Source organism: Tinamus guttatus, unplaced genomic scaffold, assembly GCF_059628265.1.
Source record: "Tinamus guttatus ecotype Peru unplaced genomic scaffold, ASM5962826v1 Tinamus_guttatus_pri_ptg000489l, whole genome shotgun sequence".
In the NCBI taxonomy this organism is placed as follows: Eukaryota; Metazoa; Chordata; class Aves; order Tinamiformes; family Tinamidae; genus Tinamus; species Tinamus guttatus.
The window spans coordinates 677,576-704,900 of NW_028289023.1; the positions used below are offsets into that span (position 1 = coordinate 677,576).

Sequence of the window (27,325 nt, forward strand, 5' to 3'; positions counted from 1 at the left end):
TATGGGAGCTTCATATTGCAATGGGAGCTTTATATTGCAATATCGAGATTACTAATCCAGAACTGTACTTTTCAGTACAGTATCACTAGCCATTCTGCCTTTGATATACTTCTAAAGTTGTCATTCTTGTATATAAAAATTTACTATGCATTCATTTATCAAAACAAAATGCAAATGTTTGGTTCAGTGTCTTTTTTTTTCATGTTGTAGTAAAAATCAAGAAAGTATGATTTTCTCTCTGCCTCTACATTTGTGCGACTAAACAGAATTTTTACCTAAATCAAAATCTGAGTGTTTCAAATTTAGCTCTTCATTTGCCTGTAACTATTTTTTTTTAGCAGAAATCTTAAAACTGGAGTAAAAATCCTTTAACATTTTCAGAATCAGTTAAGTAATTACTTTTAAAAGACAATTTCTCCCCTGTATTTAGACCAAGAGATACCATGCTAGCCACTTAGCAAATATTTCACTTGAACAAATTATTAGCTTCCTTGTGCCTTAACTTTCCCAACCAAAAGGAGGAATAGTATTTTGGAACTTCACAGAATAGACTAGTTACTGCCATTAGCAAATCCTATCACAACTAATATAAATATTAGTGAAGAGAAGCCTGATGGAGTTCAGTTTAAAAAGATATTTAGGCAGACTGCTGGGTATATCCGGTTATGATGTCTACATCAAAACAGAAACCCATGCTCAACCACATGGTACATCAGTTTTTTAGCAGACAGTATTCTAACTTTCTCCTTTGATGCAAGGCCTAAAGTAAAAACATCCACAGTGGCCTTAGAAAAGGGAAACATACTCAGGCATATAAATTATATTGTGGGAGCTCTGTGAACCTTTAACTAACTCCAAAGCATATCTGGCACTGTCTGTTGGCAGAACCAGGATCCTGGAGCAGATGCACCCCTCCTCTGACCCTCTTTAGCTGTTCATGTAGCCTTTGCAAGAATAGCAAAGTTTATTTCAGCACTTATGTAATCACCTCTTTGTAACTGATGGTTCTGACATTTTAAAAAACGGCTTGTTTGTTTGAAAAGCTGTTACAAAAATTTCTCAATAACATAAGCAGCACTTTTCAAGCTGGTGGGCGGGCATGAAGTCAATCCTGATGAAGTGAGAAGTCCCTGGAAAATTTCAGCCAGCCTTTCTCTCTCCTCCCTCTTCAGCACTCACATAAGTGCAATATTTATTCTGAGCTAGCGCAATGGAGGTGGAGGGGAAATGGAGCTAGAGATGCAGCGCTGCTGCCATATGCTCCGTGCGCGCAGGAGCCGGGAGCTGGCTGGGCAGAACCTGCCGCCTGCTCCTCGTCCCCTCCGCGGGTAGCTGTGGCAGAGGTTGTGCCTCCTCTCCCCGGTGGCCATAGGGACAAGGGCTCCAGGAGACGTCGCTCCTCTGATCCCACCCACGTAAGTACGGACGCACGGATTGCACCGATGGGCTGTGACTCCCTGCTGGCACCTGGGGTTGGGAAGCTCTGCCAAGGGCTCGGCCATGGTCCGGGGAGCTGGCTGTGCGTGGGGGAGAGCTGGAGGTGTGAGGATTTGTTTTCCTTCTGCAGGGAAGAAGGAAGAAAAGACAGAGGACAGTTTTATACTCAGGGGTGGCCAGCGCACAAGTGTGTGTGTGTATGTGTGCCTAGAAGGGGTGGCAGAGGGGAGGGAGGACAAGGTGCCGAAGGGGAGCAGAAAGGGAGCTCTGCGTGTATGCTTGGACACCAGTGATGTGAGTGCAGATCTCTAACACCAGCACGCCTGCTCCTGTTGGTGTATTGTGTTCTACTTCAGCTCCTAAAGGAAGGAAATTAATATTCTGCGTGTTTCACTAACTTGTTCTGGATTAGCATCGGCATCAGTGCACACAATATTTACTAAGACTTTATTTACCATACCGTGCATCACCTGTGGTGCTGCTGAGGAAAAGGCAGGTAATAATGTTGCACACCTCTCTTTTTCTTGATGGATCATGTTTTCAAAATACTCATAGTGAGCCATGAACCATGCTGTGTTGTGCTGTTACTCTGCTATTCATAATCCTTCCTCTTCCATGTGTGCAACCACAAAGCAACTAGTTACTATGAGCAAAAGCTTTCAGCAGCTGGTGGTTTTTGGCCTGAACTTGTGCCACTGACCCCATGAATCCATCGCTCCTGAAACACCTGGCAGGGCTGCACTGGGGAGGGGACGGTAACTCCAGGAGCTGGCGAAAGAGCACAGGAGGGACGGGTGCCTTTGTGCTGAGAATGTCAGCTAAGGTGTAAAATTAGTGCTGTGCTCTGGAAGGGCTTTCTCATTTCTTGAGAGGAGCAAGGGCCGCACTGTGTGCGCCACGTGTCCACGAAGGAGCTGCCCGATGAGCAGCGTTAGTCACAAAACCATCGCTAACATGTTACGAGGTTACAGGTGCCCCCGTCGGTCCCCAGGGCTCAGGCACCCCCAGGCTGTCTCCGTGCTCTCCAGGGGTGACAGCAGGCCACACACTGTGGCTGATGGCCACCCAGGCCCCATGAGCTGTCACCTGCGAACAGGGCCGCCCACCCAAGCACCCAGCCAAGGCTGGGCCGCGTGCTTAGCTCGCCGGCAGCCCTTGAGGTAGGTTTGAGAGAAAATTCATCACGAAACCCACGCGATGCTGCAGCGTTCCACACCGTACACGATTTCTTTGTTCACGTTTGCTTAGTTCATTTCAGGAGGTTGTTTTATTTTGAAGAGTTTTCCTTTCAACACAGACAAGACAAATGAAAACTGCTTTCTTTTTTCCTCCAGTGATTTTCTAGATAGGTTCGAGTGGCAGCAGTGCTGCTCAGCGCTCAGAAAAGCTTCCTGGGTTTTTTTTGGTAGATTGTTTTTGGCAGCCTGTTTCGTCCCAATTATTTTCTGTGTATCGGGCAGAGAAGAGTTTTTAGGCCATACTTGATTGCATCGCTGGTTTCATTCAAAGGAAATGCAGCCGGCTGTTATATAAGAGATTCTGTTGTTGCTAGCTCACTTTCCACTTGTTTAAGAAAACACTTCTGAAGTGTTTTGAGGAATAAGGGTAATAAGGATTATACTTGAACTATTCTTTATGTCAAAAGTGCCACTATACCCAAGGTGCTGAGATGATGGGGCTTTATTTTAAATTACGCTGTATTTCAGCCAGTATCTTTCAGTAAACTGTTCAGTTCTAAATGTGGGACTGTGAAATTGTAGACATTTTATCTACTACAAGAATAATGAAGCCTGCTTTGCTGGGGATTAAAATATATAGCTTTTAGTTAGTTTAATATATGTAGTAATTTTCCCAAAAATGTTGGCAAATCAAAAATATGAATTATAAGTTGACAGTAATAATAAAATGTTCTTCAAGCTTTAAAGCAACATGTATGTTTGCTGAGTGTATCTATAGGTGTAATTATATCTGAAATACTTTAAATAGAACTGAATGAGATTTTTTGAATTTTTTTTTTAGTGGAAGGAAATTTTTTTAGTGTGGAAATTCCACAAGATCAAATCATTTTGTCAGTACATTCATTTAATATGAATATTCTTATTTAGGACAAAAAAAAGCAAAGGCATAACGAAAAAAATGAAAATTTTCATTGAAAGAGTAAAACAAATATTTTCACTCTGTTTAAAAGACAATCTTTTTTTCTTTTACCAAAAAAGCTTAAAATCAGCATATTTAAATTTTTTTCAAATTCTTGATTTATTTATGTTTTTACTTTTTCCCTCCCCCCAAAACTGCCAGTTCCATTAAGAAGTCAAGATAAACAGTTACTTGCACAGCTAAATCTTAAATGCTGCTAGCATATTCACTATGACTAGGATGGTGCCTTATGCTATTGCATCTATGTGAGTTTGAGCAACAAATGTATTTACATTATTTCCTAACTACATGGAGACACCAGTTCCCTTGACTCCATTTCATTTATTGGCTGGCTTTTTACTTTCTTAAAAAAATATAAGGGTGATCATTCAACAAATCCAAGAGTGAGAGGTAATAGTTGTTATTCTGTTTACCGGCCATATTTTGGTAAAAGTGACAAACATGTAAAAGGTGACATTTTGTTAATCATCTGTTTCAGTGACAGTCTTCCTGTTTTGTAATCAGGAAACCTTTATCTCATGTGAACATTACAGACATATTGTGATTAAACTGATGCAAAAGTATCATTAACTTTTTAGAGGTATTAAATACCTTTTCTTGATAGTTCCAAGGCGTTTTCTCTTACTGTCTCATTATATACCATAGTATCGTATCAATTTGAATTTAGTGTCATTATAACAATCATTAAGAATAATAGAAAGTGTTAACAGCTTCATCTTGTCACTTGAAGCTTGTATGTTTGTTAAACTGAGTAGTCGTGCAGCGTCACATCCTAAACTACTCAGGCATTTTAAACCAAGACAAGTATTTCCTTTTACTTTACCAAAATATTATCAGTATCTACCACAACTTTAACAGTTGCTGCTATTTTTTTTTTGAAGTGCTAAAGATACGATATTCCCTCTGTGAGTGTCATTTCTGTTGCTGTTAGCAGACCCGCGAAGAAGCCCCGGTCCCTGCTTCGAGGGGCTGCAGCAGTGACAGCGGCAGCAGGAACCACACAGCGTCCCCTCGCTGTGCTGGCATCACTGCTTTGAGACACACACAGGGAATTCAGCTCCTCTGTTTGTTTGTTTTACAGCATCACCCTGCACAATCGTTTTCAAGGACATAATGTCAGCAAGAGTTTCACCTGAGCAATTCAGTTCAATGTCACAACACACTTCCAAATAGGCAATAATTTTTCTAATCATAGTCTGTTAGAGATAATCCATTTTAAAATGACTGCATACATATTATAGGTAGTAAAGGTAACTGGATGTTAAAAAGTATTCAATAAGTAGCAGTATAAAATTGGTTATGAATTTTACAATTTCCCTAAAGGCTGAATGTTCATTATAAAGTGCTTTTATATGTGTACGACTGTGTGTAGGTGTGTTTAGAATGCATCTCTTTCTGTCTATCTCTGTACATATATCTTTATAAATATATATATATGTGTGTCTGTGTGTGGGTCTAAAATAAACATGAATGTATCTGTATAAAAATACAGTTAATTTCAGAAAAAAATGGCACTTTTTTTCTAAGAACTAGACCTTAGTTGGGGAGGGTAGAAGAAATACAGTAGTATTTCACAATATCAAATATTGTTATGGACTTTTCACTGAAAAGCTCCATGCTATGGACTGGCACTTTTGTGGAGGGGATCAGTCTCGTCCCAGGGTTATGGATTTGTCTTTCCCATGAAAAAGTACATCTGATTGTGGATGCGGCCTCATTTTTGATACATTAGGATTAGTTTTATTCCACTCTTACTTCTGTCCTGAATATCTTTTATCTGGGGGTGACAGAAAAAGCCAGGCTTTCCCCAGATTGGCTCTTCCCATAAACAGGAGCTGGAGCGGCGCTGGCACAGGGATCGGAGCGCGGGCTCCCTCGTGCCGGCTCGCCCGCGCAGCGGGAATGCAGCCGAGCTGAAGCGCCAGGGAAGAGCCCTAAAGCCAAGGCACCGGGACAAAGGTCCCGAGGCAATGGATAAAATATAAGGAATTATCTATCTAAGCAACGACTGTATCGGAGCCTGTTTGCACAGTGCAAGCACATCAGATACACGTGGGCTGCCTTGAACGTATTATTTTCCAGATTTGTGTTTTTTCTTTTCTGGGATATAATAGATGTCGTATAAGGGACCTTAGATGGAAAACAGAGAAATCACTTCAAGCTAATATATTTTTTATTTCTTCTTCTTTTCACCTATTTACATTCCAGTCAACTTGATGCAACAGTTTTCATTTGCCATTAGATGGATGCACGCTTTGGATTTCTGTGTTTGAATTAGGCAGCACGTCTGTTTTTTAATTTGGAAGAGTGAGGGATTTGAGGAAACTGCAGAATTTCTCTTTTAATGGAGACAGCTTTTAATCTCTTTTATGTCTTGTTAGTATCCAAGCACATCTGGGCCTTAGGTATCCTAATTCTTTGTTATGCCTCCAGAGCATCCTTCCCAAATGAACTCTGTATGTGCAAGTGAAGAAAAAGAACATATTTTTAATCATCTTAAACAGCTTCATTTTTGTACACTCCCTCTAACAATAAGACAACATAGAGACAAGCACATTTGTTCTGGGTCTCTTCCCAGTCTGTGGAGGTGGAAAATTCCTCCAGTGAAAGAAATGTTGGGCATGGATAAGAACCAACTTGGGACAATATTGAATTGGCATCCAAAATAAAATCTGACTGTATTCCAGTGAAGGAAAGGCACATCTGTTATGTGCATTGTAATTACAGTGATTTTCATAGATTTTGAATGCTACGACATGGTTATTAATAAATCTGAGGAGCAGATAAGGAGTGTGGCATGTATTGAACACCTTTCAGTTTCCTTGGCAAGGGTGTGGGGCAGTAGCCACTGAAAGCAGAAGGATTTATTCTGCATCTTCTGTGCACCACAATGTTTCTCCCTCTATTACTGCTAATCCGTGCCCTTTTTTTTAATTTCTGTGTTATGTAAATCCATAATTGTTTATACAGCAACATTGTACTAGAGAAACATTTATGTTTGCTATATATATGCAGGATTGCCTCGTAATCCAAGACATACTCTCCAGTTTTTGGTCTTGACAGCCCATTTATTCTTCTTCTAAGTCATTACTCTTTTTACAGAATATTTGAATAAATGTGAAAATATGCATAGCTCTAATAAAGCTATCTTTAGAAGATTCTACTAGGAGTGCTTAAAGGTATTCAGCATTTAGCCTTCAAGCCACTATTATAAATTGTGGAGGCTGGTAAAGTATTAGAAAGAAAATGAATATAGTACCACAAATACCAAATTTAGTGTCCTCTTTATTCATGATCTTCAACGTAGGACATCTCATAAGCAGGTTCCAGAGTATTTGATATTTGTCATCCCAGGCACCCTGACTCATTCATAGATGCACTATTAGTAACTGCACTATAGTGATGTTAACAGCCTGATATCAGACTTTACTGGTACATCAACCTCCCCTGCCACGGGCTGATCAGAATATGCCCTGCCACGACAGTGCTGGCTGTACTTTTAGCATATTTCTCTCATGTGGGGTAATAATATGCACATTTTTGGAATGCTGGTGAAAAGAATGGATGGTGTAATTCTCAGTGGGAATAAAACAATAGTTAAAGGTTTAGAATTTCTTTATGTTTAAAAGTAGTTCCATTTATTTCTTAACTCTGGTCTTGACAGTGTTTCAGTAGTATTTTAGACTTTTTCAGTTCATCTTTCTGTAGGTAAAATATGTAATGGCTAAGTAATTTTAGGATCCTCATTCCTTACTGAAAAAGGCTAAAAGATCCCACTTTGGAAGTGCTGTGATTTGTTCTTTTAAATATTAACCTTGAACATAATATACTAGTATAAAATTAGAGGAATAATAGAATTATGATATTTTGTAGTTATATTTTTAACATATTGTTTATAATTATTCTGAAACCTGACTATATTTCAGAAGATTATTGTTCCTTGAACAGGTACACATTCTCCCTGCTATGTAAATATACATTGTAAACCCTATGAAATCAAAACATTCCAGGCTAAGTAAACCCAGAATTTATTCATCCACTCGTGCTTAACTTTGCTGATAGGACACTATTATTTATAGTGATGTCCCCTCGTTGGTGTCAGCAGACCCAGATTTGATTCGAGTGACTCACACAGACAATTTTAAGTTTATTTTTATGAGCTTGTAATTTCTTGATTATGCTAAATGCAGAAAGAATTAAAATAGACAAGAACCTGCTTTCATTTTTTTACCTAGGATTGTTTCTGTTTTTTGGTTTAACCTTAGATGGTTTTCTTGGGATCGTAATGCTTATTTTAGAATTAATGACTATGTCACTGTATTTCTAAAAATCACTCATATATGCAGTTAACATCTTACTGCAGTTTTTCTCTGGAAATTGCTTTCTGGCAGGGCATGTATGTGAGCAATGTGTGCACACAAGCTTCAATAATTAACAATTTCATACTTGAACTGTCATAAGAAGCAAAGAGAACAAAAGCAGTTTTCATAAGAACTACCATCTATTTTTAAAACAGTAATTTTTGGAGCAAGATTCACCAAGATATTGTAGGGTTTTTATGCCTGCCTGAAGCAGGAGGGAGTTCTTGGCCATGCCAGGCAGCTAAGCTGGTTTACAGATGCTTTTTTAAAATAGGGAAGAACGGACCAACCCGGACACCAAAGTCCTTTCTGCTTTCCTCAGCGTTGCGCTGCTGGCATTCGCGTCCCCAGTTCCTCCTGCTCCTTCCATTCCTGTATACTGTGTGTCACACACATTTCCACCTATCTCCCACCGCTGCTTCACAGCGTTTTTACCCTCCCTCCTGTGCTTCCTCATGCTTCCTGGAAAGCAGTTAATGAAATTGCCGTCCTCTTCCCACCTATTTTCACAGGCTCACCAGGTGAGGGTACGTTGTGCATAAAATACGCTCGAGAGAGACTTTCCATGTCACTTCGTGTCACTGTGGCTCTCTTTCATTGGATGGGTCAACTTGCTTTCAGTTTCTAATGGAATGAAATCTATATCCTCTGAGGAGACATGGTAGCCTCTACTCTGTCACAAGGAGGATAGAAATATTGCATAGGAGCAAGTGAGGATAAGTGGTAGTGACTTTAGTGGAAAGCAGTCCGGATCCTAGATATAGTGACTGTTTCAAGGAGGGCTTTTCAACTAATGGATGACCCATGGGATCCTTCTCCCCGAGAGCAGGAGGCCATGACAAGCTTTCTGAGGGGCTGCTTCTTCACTCTGCACAAATACACAAGTCCGATAGGGGATCACAGTTGTTTGCAATAAGCCGTTTTGATTTACTTTGCTCATTATGTAATTAGCAAATTAAGAAATTCAAACAGCCAGAAAATTAATTCTTTATTGAAAGGGAAGATACGGCCTGTTGTTATACATAATAGAGGATTAATCCCCCCTTTATGTAAAATCTGAGATTTCACTGAGCTGTAATTGGTATATCCATAATGCAGCTTAGTTTGTTGCAAGGGTTAGGATCGAAGCATTAAGCTGAACCCCTACATTGCACTGGAAAATGATAAAATGTTCACCCTGAAGTGGTTTTATTACTGTTTAAATATTTACTGCAGTAGAAAAGAACAGTCACAAACAAGTTATGACTCTATATGGCTACAGTTGGCAAACAAGTACTGAAAGTTTTAGTCTTTGTCTCAGAAAGCTTATAAACTAAAACAGGAAAAAAAAAAGGTGAATGAAACAAATAAGAAAGCAGAATAGCTGTTGGGATATTGGATAATCCTCGTAAAAGGAGATTTTGGCTCTGAGGCATGCTGCAGTAATGGCAAAAACGTGGCCTTTGTCTAACCACTGTCTTGTAAAGTAGCTGAGTTTTAAAGAAGGGATTTGATGGGGCTTTTCTTAATGATTTTGCCCCCTATTCCACTATCAAAATATAATGCAAGCTAAATTTTGTTGCTTAGAATCAAAGTAGTATTCAGGGAAGAGTTGGAAAAGAAAAGATAAATTATTTAATGGAGAAGGCATTAAATTGTTTTGCAAAGAATAAAAATATACTGCCCTTGAAAATGAGTACTTGGCAGTGAAATAGGCTCTCGAGATATTAAGATAACGTTTGCTTGGAAGGAAGGTCAGTTTGATAATGGATTACCCTCTATTAACCTGAAAAAATACAGTAAACCCTGGGAGAACCATAAGGAACTCTACTCTTTCTCTTTGCGTGGCAGTTTTAAAGCAAACCCTATATTTGTACAAGCATAAAAAACTATTGATTAACTGTTCCTGTATAGAAATGATCTTAGAAGTACTGGTAAGTTTTCTGTTTATGATTTTACTGTCTCATGAGGTGAGAAAAGAAAGAGGCAATACATGAGACAAGTATGATGAAAAGGTTGAACACCCTTAGTGAAACTCCTGAACAGGAACGGTTCCGTGTTCCAGCCTTGCATTTACTTAAGATATTTCTTAATGAACTGATAATCAAAGATGACACTTTGATATACACTGAGGTATTTGTATGTACTGGATTATTTGTAAAATTCCACATATTTAGCTGGGAATTATTTCACTGCTCTGATACATTTGAGTTGTGCTTGCTATAAGTAAAGGCGTGTGCTGTCCTCACCGATGCAGCTGTGAGGCCGGTCACGGGGGTGAGCAGCCAGTGTGGAAAGTTGTGGCCTTGGTAAATAGCTACCAGAGAGATAAATCTGACCCAGTCCTGGCAGCAGGATCCGCTTCAGATGCAGACAGTGTTCTCAGAAAGAGTAATATCTCTAAAGTCAAAACAAAATCCCAAATTCTACCTCTATAGATTAAAATGCAGACTAATCCTATTCATCTCTCTTTTGGCAGTTTTTAAGTATGTGAGTAAGTGTTTTTACTCTTGTGGGTTGAACTAGATGATCTCTAGAGGTCTCTTCCAACCTCCGCCATTCTGTGCTTCTGCGTAAAAAACCATTTCAGTATGTGCCTAGTTATACATTGTCCTCACGATGTTAGCAATTCTTAAACAAAGAGCCCTACAAAGAGCCACCAGAAAGAAAAGTGACCACCTAATCCTATTAATGTCCCGTTAAATCGATAGCTTGGCATGGCGAGGAAGGCGCGTGTCACCGCGCTGCTGCCCTGTCACAAACCCTGCCTGGCTCCTCGCTCCGTGCGTCTCCCCGCTCCCCCTCCGGCGGTTTGTGTCAGGAATCAGCCATGGCCGTGTCCATGGCGTGTGCCCTCCGCAGGGCCGTGCCAACATCCTTCCTTCCACAGGGAACACGTGGCAGACGGCCAGGCTGCCCGGGCAGGGACAGGGGCTGCTCTGTGGTTACCTCAGGCTCTGCCCGTGGGCTGCGGGGGGAGGCCCTCCGGAGAGCCCAAACGCAATGCTCCGCGCTCGGAAATGAACGCCGTGCCTACCAGAGCATATGCATTGTAAATGTTGACCTCCTTTTCCTGAAGAAAAAGACAGTTTTGTTCCTACCTGCGCCTCAGCACACGGCGGCACATTTCAAAGCAATCCCAAAAAGCGCTGCAAACGTGGCACACGTTTTTATCTTGCTCTTCAGAGCCCTTGATGTTCTGTCACGCAATTCCCTCGCACCGGGTTTTTCAGGATGCAAAAGCAGCTCCTGCAAACAAAACCTAAATGGAACAGGCTTATATAATTTGTAAATAACAGGCTGCCTTAAGATTTGGACCTTTTTCTTTCTCTGTGATTTTACCTCCAAATTATTTATCTTTTAAGTAATTATGTCTCATAAATGGACAGTTTTTAGCAGCAACGATCTGCTTTCATATGCCCGAAGAAGTGAAATACTGTCTAGCCAGGGAGAGGATCTGCTTGCTTTTGGCTTCTTATAGGCAGCATTCATTTAAATATTCCTTTCCCGTTGCTTTTAATCTGCAGTGTTTCATGTTTGTCATAATCAAAGTCTTCAGATTTTCATGGAATATATTTTATTTCTCTCCAGAAAAGTTAAATGCCTCTATTTAAATAGCTTTTACCACTACATGCAAAACACAAACGCAGTGTAAATAGTCCCTTCTACTAATCCACATCTGGCTGGGTGTAATTACATGATACATGCTGGTTAAGCACAAAAATTTTGAATAGACATCTTTTTAATTAGGCATGTGCATGGGTTCAGGGGAGAATTAAAATGGGTTCTATTCTAAAAAAAGTGATTGCATATAAAAATGACACGTGCTTACTCAACAGATCTGATGCTTACGTAAAGTCATTGTCACGTGTCTGCACTAAATTCTTCTGCTGGCCTGGTGGAAAAAGCAAAGGTCCAGGCTTGGGTACAAACAGTTATTCTGCATCATCTGTCAGGCATCCCACTGACAAGGACAAGTTTAAGCCTGAATTAACACTTGCATAATCTCTGTCTTTTGTAGAGTTACTGACTTCGAAGGGTGCTGAACAGCTGATAAATACCTGCTGCTTAGGTCCACCTAAGAAGAAAATTTGAGCCCATTTCAGTTTGCATGCCTGAATGCCAAAAAAAAAAAAAAAAAAAAAGGGTCTGATTTCACTTCAGTCTGTTTTACTCACTACCTAATCACTTTTACATCACTCTGTGGCCAAATCTCAGATCCCACAGGCACGTGCCTGAATGGAGGATCTGTAGGTAAAAGTTACTGTCAGCTTCACAGAGATTTTCAGCAAATGGCTGAGACTTTCTGTGTACAGATATATTTTTGTGGGTTCTTCAGTGTTCTCACATATCAGCAAGCACACTTGTAAGGATTTCTGAGCACAGGGGCAGCTAGGTGTTTTATTTCCCAGCAGCTCTCTTTAGTTCACTTTGGCTACTGCATACTATCCATCAGATAAAATTATTTTAAAGCTAATAATAAAAAGCTCAATTTTAAATGTACAGCACTCTTCCAGTCAGTAACTGTGACTTTTATGTGCATGAACCCCTCTGCAGGTTACACTTCTCTGTACATTTTAGCAGCTAATTTAATCTTCCTGTTAGAAGAAATGCTACACCTTTCTTGGCAGGTATTTCAAGTATTTCAGTATTATCATGCTGTAGCTATCTTGTACTGAAATGTTCTTTAAGATGTGATAATAACTCAGCCATTTTTATTTTAAAAACATGAGCAATTGCATAATTAGTATTAACAAACAGCAAGTAATTAGATGGCTCACTTTGTATTTTGTTAGATCTAAATTTTAAGTATATGGCCCTTGCCAGATCACATTTTCTGTAAAATTATTTTAAGAGCATGGGCATGGATACTATGAGCTTGATTAAAAACCCATGAGAAGCAACACAGAATTTCCTGCTGGACTTTGAATATGGCTGAAAATTAATAAAAATGACCTAATCTGTGTTCTGTCTCCCTAGATCTTTGTATGAATGACAGCTTGTGCACATGCAGTTAACTCTGAGAGGCTGTTTGTTAGCCTGATCGTGTGAAAACTGGCCATTTCATTTGCACCTAGGAACAGCCCTTGCCTTTTCTTCAGTTTCCATGATTTTTTGATTGAAATACTTGGAATACATAATTTCATAAATACACTTGAAGCATTTCCTCCCACACAAACCACCTCCTCTTCTCTAAAAGATTCTCATTTTATTATTGAATTTTGAAATATCACTAAAAGATATGCTATAATAAGTCAATTATTGCACCTTGTGGACACATTACAGAGTGCTCTGTACACTGTACAGCTAACTGATATTTCTACCTAATTAATGGTAAAATAGAAGATCTTCACTTACTTAGAAAATGCCAAACATCTTTCTCCTATGCTATGAAGATGCAAGCTGTATTATTCACAAAGGGAAGCTGATTATAAGTCATCAGGTAGTTCCAGATATTGCTTATCGTGATTATTCATTTTTATTTTACTATGCATTTTAACATCGCCATAAAATATTTAAGATTACAAATACATAGATCCATTCTAATATCAAAAATGAACTTATTTCAGAACTTCTAATTAACAGCAGATGATTGCTGCAATCTGGAGAGCCATAAATAGCACATTGACTATGATTTCTTCCTCATCCATGTTGTGATTGTTAACACTGTACTATTCATGAGACAAGATTTTGAAGTAAAGTTGACCAAATGGTTTATCTAGAAATACTGGAGAGGCTTTCAGACTTACATCTAAATTTCTCCGACTTTGCCAACAGAGTAAATAAAAGCTTTTATCCCAGCATACAAAATTTGTCCTACCTTTGCACTTAAACCATTATGACTACCAGAAAATACCCCTAAATGGTATCATATACAAAATACACTTTAGTTCATGCCTGGGATAGGAAATGACTGCAGTATTCCTTGTGTCTGATGGCAAAAGCTAACTGAGAGACACAGGGAACTGTCAGCAACTTCAGTCAAAGAAGTACTTTCTCATGCACATGCATATACAGGCTTACATATCTAATCACTGATTCTTAAGTTCATGGCTATTCTTCATTTCCTTTTTTTTTATTATTTTCCCTTTTATTCTTAACAAACAATGACATTTCTCAGTAACAAGCCCTCCAAGTAATCTTCCATTGTAGAGTTAAAAAGACTCTGCCTGGACTACACTGAAAGGTGTAGGAGAAATAGGGAAGAAATGTTAATAAAAGCTTATTTCTCGATCTAGTTTAATTTCTGCGAGCTTCCACAGAAGACAGACAGTGCTGCCTTATGTTCTTATATGATATTTGCAGGCAGACTTTCTTTTTTTTTGCCTCACTGTATGAGTGTATTGTTCTAGTTTATTTTCTTTTTTAGTACAGTAATGGTCCCTTTGCTTAGTCTCATAAAGATGCATTCTGTCTGAGCCAACAGTTATTGAAGTCATCTCATATTGTTGTTTTTTTCTTCTCTTTCTAGGTGATGTCATTGTCTATATTAATGAAGTTTGTGTCCTTGGACATACTCACGCAGATGTAGTCAAACTCTTCCAGTCTGTTCCTATTGGTCAGAGTGTCAACTTGGTGCTATGTCGTGGATACCCTTTGCCCTTTGATCCTGAAGATCCTGCCAACAGCATGGTGCCACCCCTTGCAGTAATGGAGAGGCCTCCGGTAGTGGTAAATGGAAGACATAACTATGAAACTTATTTGGAATACATTTCTAGGACTTCTCAGTCTGTTCCAGACGTAACAGATCGACCACCACACTCCTTGCACTCCATTCCAGCAGATAGTCAGCTTGATAGCACATTCCCACCACCTGCCCATGATGATAATGTATCAATGGCTTCTTCTGGGGCCACACAAGCTGAACTCATGACCTTAACCATTGTGAAAGGGGCCCAGGGCTTTGGCTTCACTATAGCAGACAGTCCTACAGGACAGAGGGTGAAGCAAATTCTAGACGTTCAGGGATGTCCTGGTTTGTGTGAAGGTGACCTCATTGTTGAGATCAACCAGCAGAATGTACAGAACCTGAGCCATGCAGAAGTAGTGGATATACTTAAAGAATGTCCTGTTGGAAGTGAAACTTCTTTGATTATCCATAGAGGAGGTAAGTTTGGAAAGTCTGTACAATTATGAAAATGTGTGTAAAAGGTTCTAAACCATAAGTCCTGCATATGCTCACTACAGCCTTGTGTACTAGATGGGAAATTGATTTTGTGTTTTGGGAGATGACACTATTAAGTTCTGAAAAAGCATGTCTGCAATTAAGTATATTAGGCAAAATGTAACAATTTATTATATATTGTTTTTTTTCGTGTGTGTTTTGAGTGTCAAAAGTCCCGATTCCGTGTAAGTGTAAAACCAATTAGAGTGTTTAAGGGCCTTTTTGCTCTTAATAGTTTGTATGATATTTGTAGCAAATTCATACAGTTCCAACACAGTTGCAAGGTTAAGATATAACTGACTATACTGAATAATTAAGGTGGATCAAAATCAGAACAGTCTGTCAACTCTTTACAATATTACTGGTTTTGATAAGCCATTTTACATCCCCCTTTTCTTTCGCTTTATAAGTGTGGTGCAATGTTTTTTGTTGTTTCTTTCCTTCTTTCTTGAGAGCAGAGATCCATAGTCTATTTTCTCTTGTTTTAAAAAATTGCTTCTTGCAACTTTATTTTTATGAGGAACTTGACATAGCAAACCTGAATATGTGCCACTGGTGCAGAGAGTCAAGAAAGTCTGCAAGGAAGCAATAATGACAGAAAGTCATAATACTCCAACTATGATCAGTAGCTTTATATCTTTTAACATTTTAGACGGACATTTTCTTCAGCAGTTTGTGATGAACATTCATCACAACATACAGCTACCTAAAGTGGGGAGTAGGATTCAGTATCTTTAATTAAAGGTTATAGTTGCTCTAAAGTCATTTATATGTCACTGAATGGAACTTTAAAAATAAACCTATACAAAAATATTTAGCACTTCCTTTTGAAGACTAGAGGTTGAGAAATGAATCTTCAGTGTTTGTTTATGCCAAATGTTTGTCATTATAAAACCTACAAAGCCTTAGTATAAACCAAGACAAAGAAATCTAGTAATATTTTTGAAAAATGCAGAAATAATAAACATCATGTGATTCAAATAGCTGTAAATACAGAGAGTCAAAAAGTATTTTTCATAATTGTATGTAAAATGATTTATATAAGAGTGATGGGAAAAGGTCAATTGGCATCTTGGTAATATGTGAAGTTGTGTTGCAGATTAGTTAAATCTGCTTTTGTTTTATGTCTGTTAAATATATAGAAGACTGGGGTAAACAGCTTTTTTTAAGATGTTGACAGATAAAGGAACAGAACTGCATAGCAGTAAAGAGTATAAAGGGGATTAGAAGTTATAATGTTACCTCAAAAGATGGAATTTTATTTTGAAAAATGCAAGTTAATCCCCCTCTAAGGAAAATAGTTCAGGACACCAATCTTCAGAGAGAAGTGGAGTGTGAAATCCAGTATGCTGAACAAGCCTGAGTGATAACAGGCAGCAAAACAGATATTACAGCTGGACAGTAGCAAAAAAAAAAATATCCTGAAGCAGCAACACACTTGAGCCTTTGGATATAATTCTGCTCAGTGGATAGAATTTCTTCTAAGAGCTTAGAATCATAAGCAAAACATAAGTTAATAAGTTACTATTCATTAATTGAGCTGTGGTTACTTACATATCAACTGTTGCAAATAGGAGCTTAGCTCAACCCTCAGTAAAAGCAGTATAAAATTACACTCTCTTGCATATTTTCAAGCCAGTCATGGAGACACAGACAGTTACCACGGCTCAGCTGACACCAAATGCTATGTGCAAATGTATAACTTGCTCAGTGAGTCTTAGCCTTGTGTTGCTGGGGGGGTTTGTTGTTCTTTTGGATACCGCATGGAAGAGAAAAAGAGCATATTTCTTCCACTGCAAAAAAAAAGGTGACTAAGACTAGAGCAACTGTTTGGAAATACTAGAAAACTTAGAATGTTGTCAGTGTCATAAAAGGAATTTCAGAAGTTATAACAAGCTGATACAGCACAAGTGAAAGTTTAAGTTTATGATCAAAAATTTCTGGATATCAAAAACAAATAATCTTATAAGATAGATTTAGGACTAAACAATGAAAAAATATATTGTATGAGATAAACCTACTCTGTCACAAAAATGTCTAAATCCTAGCTTACCAGAAGTATGAAAACTCTTTTCACAAATTCATAGGAACAGGGAATTCATGTGGCCAAGTATACATCTACAGTATCTGTGCTAATCGTCCTGTCTCCTTTTACAGTAATTCAATAGAAAATGGCATGTCTTGGATTCAATTCATATCATTGCACTGTAGATGTTTAAATAAGTTAGCTAGAAGCCCTTGCTTTGCATGACCAACCATAAAGGGAATTGAAGATGACTAACTCAGATGCCAATGTCTATAACATATCCTACAACCTGTGATTAAGAAGGAGATGTAATGATTTGGTCATGTGAGATAACCTGAATACAAAACAAAATTCTAGTCTTTAGAAAACTTGCTGTGATTCTAAAATACTTAATCTGTGACACTGTGAAGCAAGGCAAACCTTCTCTTCCCTCATGGATTCAATTTTCGTTTTGCTCCTTTGGATGTAAGTTAAATAATATGATCATTTTCCATCATTACCCTGTACATCTGGTCTTTGGTCTGGTCTCTCATTTTTAAGAATAAGAACAAAATATTGTTCTTACTTGTGGAAAAGGGAGCTTGTGCTTGCGTACGGTTATGTATTGCCCTGTAATGTATTATGTCACTGATATAAATATGGCCAGACTGCATAATTCACTGTGACGAATCTGTTTTTTAAGTGACTTATATCTCTTGCTCAGCCAGCAATCTCATCTACATTGCAAACGTTGACTGACTCACACTGACTGAGATACAGCCTCACTACAGGAAGAAAACATCCTGTACAGGAAGAAATACTGTCCTAAATAATAGCATTTGATAGCATCTAAAAAGCCATTTTCCCTCACACTTAGGAGATCAACAGCATGGGTATCCAGGTAGTATAAAATCTTTGTCTTTCAAAAAGGTGACGGGAATGGCAGTACTCAAACTTGAAGAGGCTGCAGGAGGAACCACCAGTGCCTGCAGTAAACAGGCATTTCTCATGGGAGGCAGTTCAATGCTTGGCCAGCTGGAGGAAGTCCCACTGATTTTGTGTTGTACTCACTTTAAAATTTCTAAAGCTGAAGCAGTAATTTACCTGCTCATTTGCTGCTTCTCATCCTTGGTTATATCATATATCCAGAAAAAAAAATAGGAATAATACGTATATATTTAGTAGAAAGCAATCAGCATTTGCTTAGATGAAGGCTAGACATATGTGTGCTTGACAAAGTTCCTGTGTCACACAGAATCACAAATGACTGCTTTTTAATGGGGAAATCCAAATGGACTCAGAGAAACTGAGCTATTAGTACCAAACAGGGCCACAGAACTGGCACAGTGTCCATACTGGTTACTTGTTAGCACTTTCCTGGTGCACAGTTGGAATGAGCCAGTAACCACTTTCACCTCAGCATGTGAATCAGTTTAGTTCCTCAAATTTGCCAACTTTCATGGAAGTGATACTACATTCTGAGTGCTTTCTCCTTGGAGTGATTCAGCCTCAGATTTATCTGTGTACCACAGGAATTTAAAGGAAATGCCCCTATTTTTTGGCCAGATTTGCTACAAGATCATTTGATTCTGATGGTCAGCAAAACTGGTACCTGCTTTTCTGCTAGTACTCCTCACAAACGTGTATCTTGTACCGTACAAGATAAAGTTGCAGGTAGTACTGTCATCCTGCTAGCGCTAGTCTGACCCAGGCAGGTCTAACCAACTCCAGCATCTCCAGGAGGGCTCCTCAGCTTTGGCTGCTCCTGCAGGGCTTCATTCAAAGTTTTAAGAAAGTGACTGCTGCAACCTAAAGACCTTGTGTCTTGTGGCTTGCTCATCCCCAAGTCAGAACCAGTCAACAGTGCTTGATCCCACATTCTCCAGAATGAGGCAAATTTCTTCTATCCAACATGCCACACTAAAACACCCTCTTTCAATTTCCGATTTCTAAACATATTTTGCCTCAAAACCCTCTGTGAGGTGTTCTGTTGTTCTTGAGTCCATCTGCTTTAAACAAAAATGGAAAACATAACAGTTCATAGGTAAGCTTTTTCCTTTCCATCTCAAAATTATGAGCTTTTATATATCGTCATAAATTCAACAATTTTCTCAGCGTGAGCTCTCTGTAAAAGTATCGTGCACATGCTGGCTTTTGATTTTTTTTTTCATTTTTGCACTCATTTTTGTTGCTATTCCTTAGCTAGTAAAGACACCAATATTTCATGATCAAAAATATAGTTGGGATGCTATATTGTCTACTTCATTGACTTTACTGTTAGATGTCATATTCCCTTCTTTCCCCCATGTCGTAAGCACTTGTCCCATCTCACCTTCCCTAAATAGAAATCAGTTTGTGCAAGATATTTTCCTAATGGTCTCAGGGACTGCAGGGCAGTTGTCTTTCCTATGTTAATTCCATAAATAAAATCTTCGAAAGACTTTTAGAAAATCATGTTACCTTGCAAGAAATACTGATTTGCTGCTTTATTAACATAACCCCTGGAAACACTGTTTTCCAGAGCCAGTTTTAGAGGGCATATCTCGCCTCATAGAGCATCAAATTTTTAGTTGTGGGAACATGTACTCTACTAATAACTTTCAGATTATTTTCATCCTTTTTTCATCCTTTTCCTCCTATACGTTGGGATGGTTTAGATTAACCTGAAGTAATTTTTAAGCATCTTGTTTTTATCCTCTCGTAATCAGACTATTTTAATAAATATTTATTTTACAAGTCATAGCAGGTAAAAAAAAAAGGAGTTACATCAATGGCCTAGTTTATGAAAAGAGACAATCTAAGTCTTGTTAGTAAGAGAAATAGTAACATCTCAGTATCACAGAATGATTACTTTCAAGAGGCAATCATGGCAGGGACCCAGTTGCCCTAAAATTCACACTAATGAGACTTTCATGTCTTTTCTTGTATAGCTCTGATTAGCAGTGAAACAGTGTGCAATTGCTTCCATATTTCTGAATAAGTGAAAAAGCAACCATAGATGTCCTTAATGAATATGGATTCCTGAAAAAATAGACATCAATAATAGTTAGTAGCTATTACACTGTATTAATGGAAGTAGTATTAATTGTATTGCATTTCAAAGTGGTAGTGTTACAGTTTTGTGGCTTCTTTCCTATTCATGTTTGTGCACTGTGTGGTACATTTGTGGATAATTTTGCAATGCATTAGATAAATCTTTTCTACACGTATTGCGTAGAAGGTTTTTAATGGCTATTAGCAAGCATTTTGTTTCAAAAGTACGTGGATTTTTGGTGAAACTGTTTTCTAATGTAGGCTCATATGGTCTGTATTAAATTTGAATGGTGCTTCCATTAAAAAATTATGGGAACACTTATCCTAGGGACATGTGTTCCTAACTCTTGTTAGCATTAAGATGAGTTAGTCGTCACGCTGAGTGGAGAAATAGGTCCCTTTAGTAAAAAGAAATATGTTTGTAGATGAAGATTCTCCTCTTGGACCTGTCATGTTTAAGGAGCTAACTACCATTGCTCCAATGGCAACTATGCCACGAAATGCCTATGCCCAAGACAAGTGTGCAGCTAGACATGAACATGATGAGGTCTGTGCGGAGACTTGCCATGCGTGTAGGTTCTGTGCAGAGCTGCAGGAGCTGCCTGCAGGACAGGCAGCTCCCTCAGCCTGGCCAAGGGAGCCCCCAGCAGCTGCCACCCATGTCCCTCATAGAGCACAGCAGCTCCACCGGCAGCACTGCAGGCCTATTTCAGTCTTACTAATGCCAGTGAATGGCTTAATGACAACTCATGAACAGTTTCTTTTGAGAAAACAGAACTTGGGTTGACTACCCTGGGATTTGGCCAGACCAGAAGAGCCTCTTGTTCATGCAAAACGTGTTATCAAAAAACAGGTTGTTCAATATATCTTAGCTAAATATGGCACCTTTTGTAGTCAGATATCTCCTAGAGACTGTACTCAGACATGGGAGAACCTGCAGAAATACTTGCATGAAGAATCTCATTTTTTTCCTGGTTGCCCACAGTCGACTAAACCTAGCCCTCCTCAGAGGAGCTCTGAGAGATCTCAGCCTGAAGGAGGGAGAGCTACAGAGCCCTGGACTCTAAAAAATTATAGATCTATGCGTGTATACTGAAGCATGTCTAAAACTTAGTCTAAATGTGTTGAACAATGTTTCTGTTGGTTCAGTATTATGTAATGTCCTATTAAATGATATCTGTTGGGTTTCCAAATCTGTTGTCAAAGTACATTGTGTAGACATTGTGACATGGTGATTTGTAATATAGTGCAATATTTTATAGCAATAAAGTAAGCTAATACACTAAGAAACAAGTGAGTACATTATCTGTTGTGCTACAGATATGAGACACAGCCCTGTGGAGATGGGAAGGTGTGATTTTCAGGCACTTGCTAAACCATTTAGATCAGCTACAAGAATTTCCTGTCTCCTGCAGATTGCCCACCATCAGGCCAAAATGCAGGAGCTAGATTAGTCTTCTAAATGAGATATTTATCTGTATACAATTCTTTAAACAATTTATTTGACGTTCTCTAAAAGGAAGGAAGGCTTTAGCAACAGCTATACTTGCCATCTAGGAGTAATGTTGATTTTATTTTTTAATACATCAAGAACATACATTCTTGAAATGCTACACTGACCTTCTCAGAAAGCCTTTGGGTGACTCATAATTCAAACACAATCAAAAACATTGCCAGGGTACATACACATTCGCTGTGTCACCTTCAGATTACAATACGAGAAAGACAGGAAAGCCAAAACTGTCAGGCACAGACTGTGAACACTGACTCCCAAGTGTGTCAAAACTTATTTCCAAAATAAATAAATTGCTTTCCAAAGACAGATTTGTCATAGCTTGGAACAGTGATTCAGTGTATAAGTAAGTAGTGCACTGTGCAGTTCTTCCACTTGGTGAATGAGAAGAATCTTGGTTTTTATTTATTTTGTAGCTTTTATTGCCATGACCTTAGAGAAGACAGACTTTTTGTTTGTTTGTTTGTTTATACTTCTGTTAAGTGCAAATTATTTTTAATGGGTATTTTAGAATAGCTTTTGTCTTGGGTAAGCAAGCTTTTTTCATTTTTTGTGTTGTAGATAAATGCAGAAATTTAAAAGGTCCAGTGATAATTAGGAAAAACAAGAAGAAACAGCATGCAAGAATAAAATCAAAGACTCAACTTCTCTCTATGATAAGAAATTTTAATGATCTTTAAATTCTGTTATCAGTTTTATCAATTGATATCAATTGATTTTATCAATTGACTCCACAATGAGTTGTTTCATTTTTCCTCCAGCAGAGAAGTCTGCTAATGTTTCAGAAGTAGAAATAGCAGTAATAGTCTTTCTTAAAGAATAAAAACTATATTAAATAATACTTCAGGGATTAGTTAGCATCTTATCTAAGTTTTGCTGACTATGTGAAATATCACAGTACTATCATATTATTTTATTAGCTTAAATAAACACATTTATCAGTGCAAAGTAAGCATCTTTTTCTTATTACCTATGTGAAATTGTTTGTGTGTTGTAAGATACTTGTTTAAATAAATGCAGTTATTTTTAGGCATCAAGATCAAATAGTACCTTTCTACCTCAGCATAAATACTACCATTTCTCTTGAAGTAGCTCAGTAGCTCTTAATTTGCTCCTTAAGACAGAGGAAAGAACAGTAGGGAAAATTGCTCTTTTTTTTTGTTTTTTAAATATGATCCTGCTGGCATAGTGTATTAAAAGGCTCAGATGCTCTTTTGCATAGCTTCTAAGCGTCATGCTAGTTAACATGTAGAGTTCTCTGCAATAAGTGTCAGCACTTACTAAAACAGATGGTAAGATTCTGGCAGATAAATTCTACTGTGTAACCACACCAAAGAATGGTCAGTGGGAGGTCCTAGAGTCCACAGTCTAGAAAGTAGTGTGGGGAGTAGAAAAGTCTACAAGGCCTTGATCTGGTCCAGTGGCAGTCAGTGGATGATGTAGAGCCAAAGACAGTCCCCCTATCCAGCTTCTGCCCCTTCTGCACTAGCTTTTTCCATGCTTTACCCAACTGCTTTGGCTCCACTTTCCTTCATTGCAGCGATTCAGAGAAGTTATTTTTGATGTTGGCCCAGTCCTTGAACCCAGCTGTGCTTTGAGCAGGAGGTTAGTCCAGTTAGTCCAGGACAACTCTAGTTGTCTCTTCCAATCTAAACATGTCTATTATTCTGTGGTCCTTCTTCTTTCTCATGTTTAGCAGCCCTATGAGCCAAAAGAGGTCTCTAAACATATAAAGGCACCATCAGGATAGTTACTAATTTCTTCCATGGTGCTTCCCAGGGGTCAAAGATGGAACCGCAGTGTCTTGTTTGCAGTCCAGGCCAACATATGGAATAACCCAACAGCTGGGTTTCAAATAGGCAGGAGGGAAGTTTTCAGCTCCTTGGCCTTTGACAACCCTGACTTTTGACTTATGATGAGTCTAGCGCAGCTGACTAGCTAGGCAGGCAAGGCTACATGAGTCCTGCTCATATCTTGAAGGCATATAGAGAAAAGTAGAGGGCATTTTTCAAAAACAGTGTTACCACAGAAGTTAGAATTTGTCTCATGTGCCAGAGCTAAACCTAGAATGTTGTTTATGCTGCCATAGGAAGTGATTTTTTAAATAAAAGAATAGTTATTAATATGGTTTTACAGAAAAAATGATTATTTATAATTAAATATATATACACATGTAATATATAAACATATATATTTAACAAGATTACAAGTTAGATTATAAACTATAATTGTTTTGATATAATGGACTTTCATAAGTCTTTACTAACAACATCCCTACTTGTTATGTAAAAATAGAAAGAGAGAAAATGAGTATTGCACAGATTAAATGGAAAAACTGGATAACTGATTGGACTGATAATGTATTTACAAGCAGGAAATCAGTGAGAGAATATATTTTTAATGAGTTCCCCCAGGATAAGTTCTTGCTTCCGTCTGTGCAAGACTTTTTTTTATGAAAATCCTGTAGAAAACATAAAATCAATACTTATAAAATTTGCAGATGGCAGAGAGATTGATAGAGTGTATGATATGTTGCTAATAAATAACAACGCAAAACAGTTAGTATATTAAGTATTAGCAAACAGAAAGCTCTTTGATGTAGTCAGTATAAATTCATGAAACAGAACAAAAAATGTGGTCCAAAGTTGCCATAGTAGCTACAAAACATTATGGATAATCAGTTGAGAATAGTATCAGACTGAAGAACTCAAATTCCAAGTTACTTCTGAGAGTATGACTTGCTGTTTATGTATTGTTTATCAGCAAGTTGCCATTGGTATTTTGTTGCATTTAATATGGATGTTAAAGAAAAAGAAAGACTCTGTCTCAGATCTTTTTTGCCTGCTTCTTAAGACCATTTGCATTTTTCTATCATTTTTTCCATTTTTCATGTTTATTTCAAAATTAATATGTGAGACTTCATTATCTCATGTGGAGATCAAGCCTGTTTCAGGCATCTTATCTTTAATTAGAGTTTCTGTTGTTGTTAGTGATGAGCTGAAACTTGGAACTTGGAACTCTCGCTATTTTATACAACTCTTTATTAGCAAAAGTGCCAGCTAATGCAATCTCTCATGTGCAAGGTAGAGGGGAGGGGGTTTGCTGTAACACCCAGTTCCTGTTATATGTGTAATTTATAGTGTAAGCATTTAAGCATTTCTTTAGAAAATTTATTTCCTGTGAGCTGTCATACCAGCATTTGTTCATGGAAAGCCTGTGAAAATGTGAGAAAAGGACCAGTTTTGGGGAAAGTTGGGAAAGAATGGAGATGAAAGTATTGAAAAAAATAAATCATACAGTCTTTGAGATTCAGGAAAGATGTTTTGGTCATATCAACAATTCTTGAAATGTATAATCTAGGGTGATTCCTTTCCTAACCAGAGGGGAAGCACATTTTCTGAGCTATAAGTCTAATACTCTGTTGCCTATAAAATTTTGAAAGTCATTTATCACAGAATAACAAAGTAATTGAGGTTGGAAGGGACCTCTAGGGATCATCTAGTCCAACCCCCCTGCTCAAGCAGGGTCACCTAGAGTGTGGTTAATATGAGCACATACTTAAAGAGCTGGCACCATCCTCCTTGTCTAGTGAAGGGTGACAAGGTGATGGAGGGCAGCTGTTAGGCTTCTCCCCACTGTACATGCCAGGCGCCTCTAAGAAGTGCTTGGGTCAGACGCATCCTCCAGGAGTGAAGGCAGATTCTCCTACCTGAGATCCCCGCTCCTGGAATGATGCTTCCAGGGTGCAGAATTTGTCCAAGGCAAAAGAAATTGCAGCAAAAATTTGGATATCACCAGCTTACCCAGGGCCCCCATAGGGAGGAACAGGGAGCAGAAAGATAGTCCACAGTGGGTACTGGATGAAAATCCTGGGGACTATATAGACTTGGTTGTAACTCAAAAGTCATTTATTTGACTGGAAACAACGACCTGGCATAGAGAGCAGGGCACATCATTCAGAAACTCCTTTTGTTTCTATATTCTTTACTTAATAGTTTTGCACTTTCTGCATTTACAAAGTTTTTACTTATAATAAAGCCTTTTGGGGGGTCTTTTGTTTGTTACTTGTTTTTTTTTTTTTTTTTTTTTTTTTTTAAAGCCTCACAAGCAATCTGTAAGAAGAAATTTGTAAGAAGAATTTTAGGCAGGTCTAGCTTAAATCTTTGTCCAACTTGGAATTCCAAGTCAGCTGGGAGATAAGCAAAAAATAAACCCAGCTACATTGCCAAAGATGTAAAGTGATTTCTTCATCAGCATCCCAAAGCGGCACATTTTGCACATCAGATCAAATGCCAGAATGCTGGACATAAGGGCTGATGGTACTGCTTCTTCTGAAAAATAACTCCAAGGTCACTTTGTTGCTATTGAAATCTCAGTTAGTAATGAAGAAACATACAGAAATTTCAAAGATTTTGAAGATTTTTTTGCAAAAAGAGGAAACTGTTATAGCATTTCTATGATTTAGAGTGATAAAACACAAAGGTAGTATGTCTCATTGTAATTACATAGTCAGAAAATGAACCTCCAAGTAGAAAATATATCACTGATCCTTTTCCAAAGCTTTCCCTTTGCCCTTTAAGTCTACAAAAGCTATATTTAGAAATATATACAGATCTGAAAGCATAGTGCACATAAAAAAGAAATAATAATGATTTAGAATGCAAAATAATACGTAGGAAAGCATGTACTTGGGAATTCTATATTGAAAATGCTTTTGCAGATTAAGACCAGTATATTTAGGAAATTTTGCAAGAGTAGAATTAAATCCTAGAGATTAATTATTAATTCTGAAGATTTTACAGGTTTTTTTTCTGTACTCCTGTACTATGTGTAGTATAATAAAGAACTAGTAAGTGTAGTAAGATATGTGTTCTTGTCATTAAATGAAAATATTTCTATGGCAAAGTTCTTATTATAAGCTGTGATTCAGTGGTGCTTGTAACTTTTTCTAGTTAAGTAAAGGGAGAAATATAAATTAATTGCTGTATTTGTGCACAAAAGTACCTTATTTATTCATTAATATGTGATAGCTATTTGCACACTGGTATTTCAAGTCTCATTAACAGTAAATATATTGAACAGACTGGGAATACAGCTGAAGTCCTGTCAGCAGTGAGTACAGAGGTACATATTAGGCACAACAACCATGAACCTCAATTACATGAGTTCCAGAAGAGTGTCGTAACTCCTCGTCTTTGGTTGTCTTTGGTGATTGATGGAATTTCACCTCAAATTTAACCAGATTTTTTTTTCAGTTATATTTTCAGTACATTCTGGAGAGGTATCTGCTTTTCACAAGAATGGATTTAATGAGTCACCATTCATTAGTGAAAACTCCCGTTGTCAGAAGATTACCAACAAGCTCTAATTTAAATCAACCTTTTTCCTTCCTCTTCCCTTGAAGTTATAAGCTATTTGCCATTGACCCTTGTGAAATGAAATATAGTTTTGGATTTAGCTTATAAGATTAAAAAAAAAAATCTAACCCAGTTGCGTAGTCCTCTACAAACTATTTCCAGATGATTCCATTTCTAATGATAGGGGAAAGAGCATATAGATGCTTCAGTGTCTTATCTACTATTTGGGGACTCCTAAGAAAAAAAGACATATCAAGTCCTATTTGATGACCTGCAGTGATTAATTGTGCTGTTCACCCAGAATCTTTCAAACAGCTT

At 38.0% G+C, this 27,325-nt stretch overlaps 1 protein-coding gene across 9 annotated transcripts in view; it reads left to right on the plus strand.

Moving 5' to 3' along the window:
* Nucleotides 1–27,325, plus strand: part of MAGI2 (membrane associated guanylate kinase, WW and PDZ domain containing 2) — a 677,723-nt gene that overhangs the window by 554,568 nt on the left and 95,830 nt on the right. For all 9 annotated transcript variants that reach the window (XM_088533177.1, XM_088533170.1, XM_088533173.1 and 6 more), the window contains one exon: nt 14,407–15,042. In XM_088533177.1, coding sequence (XP_088389303.1) covers nt 14,407–15,042 — 636 coding nt within the window. The remainder of the gene's footprint in view (nt 1–14,406; nt 15,043–27,325) is intronic.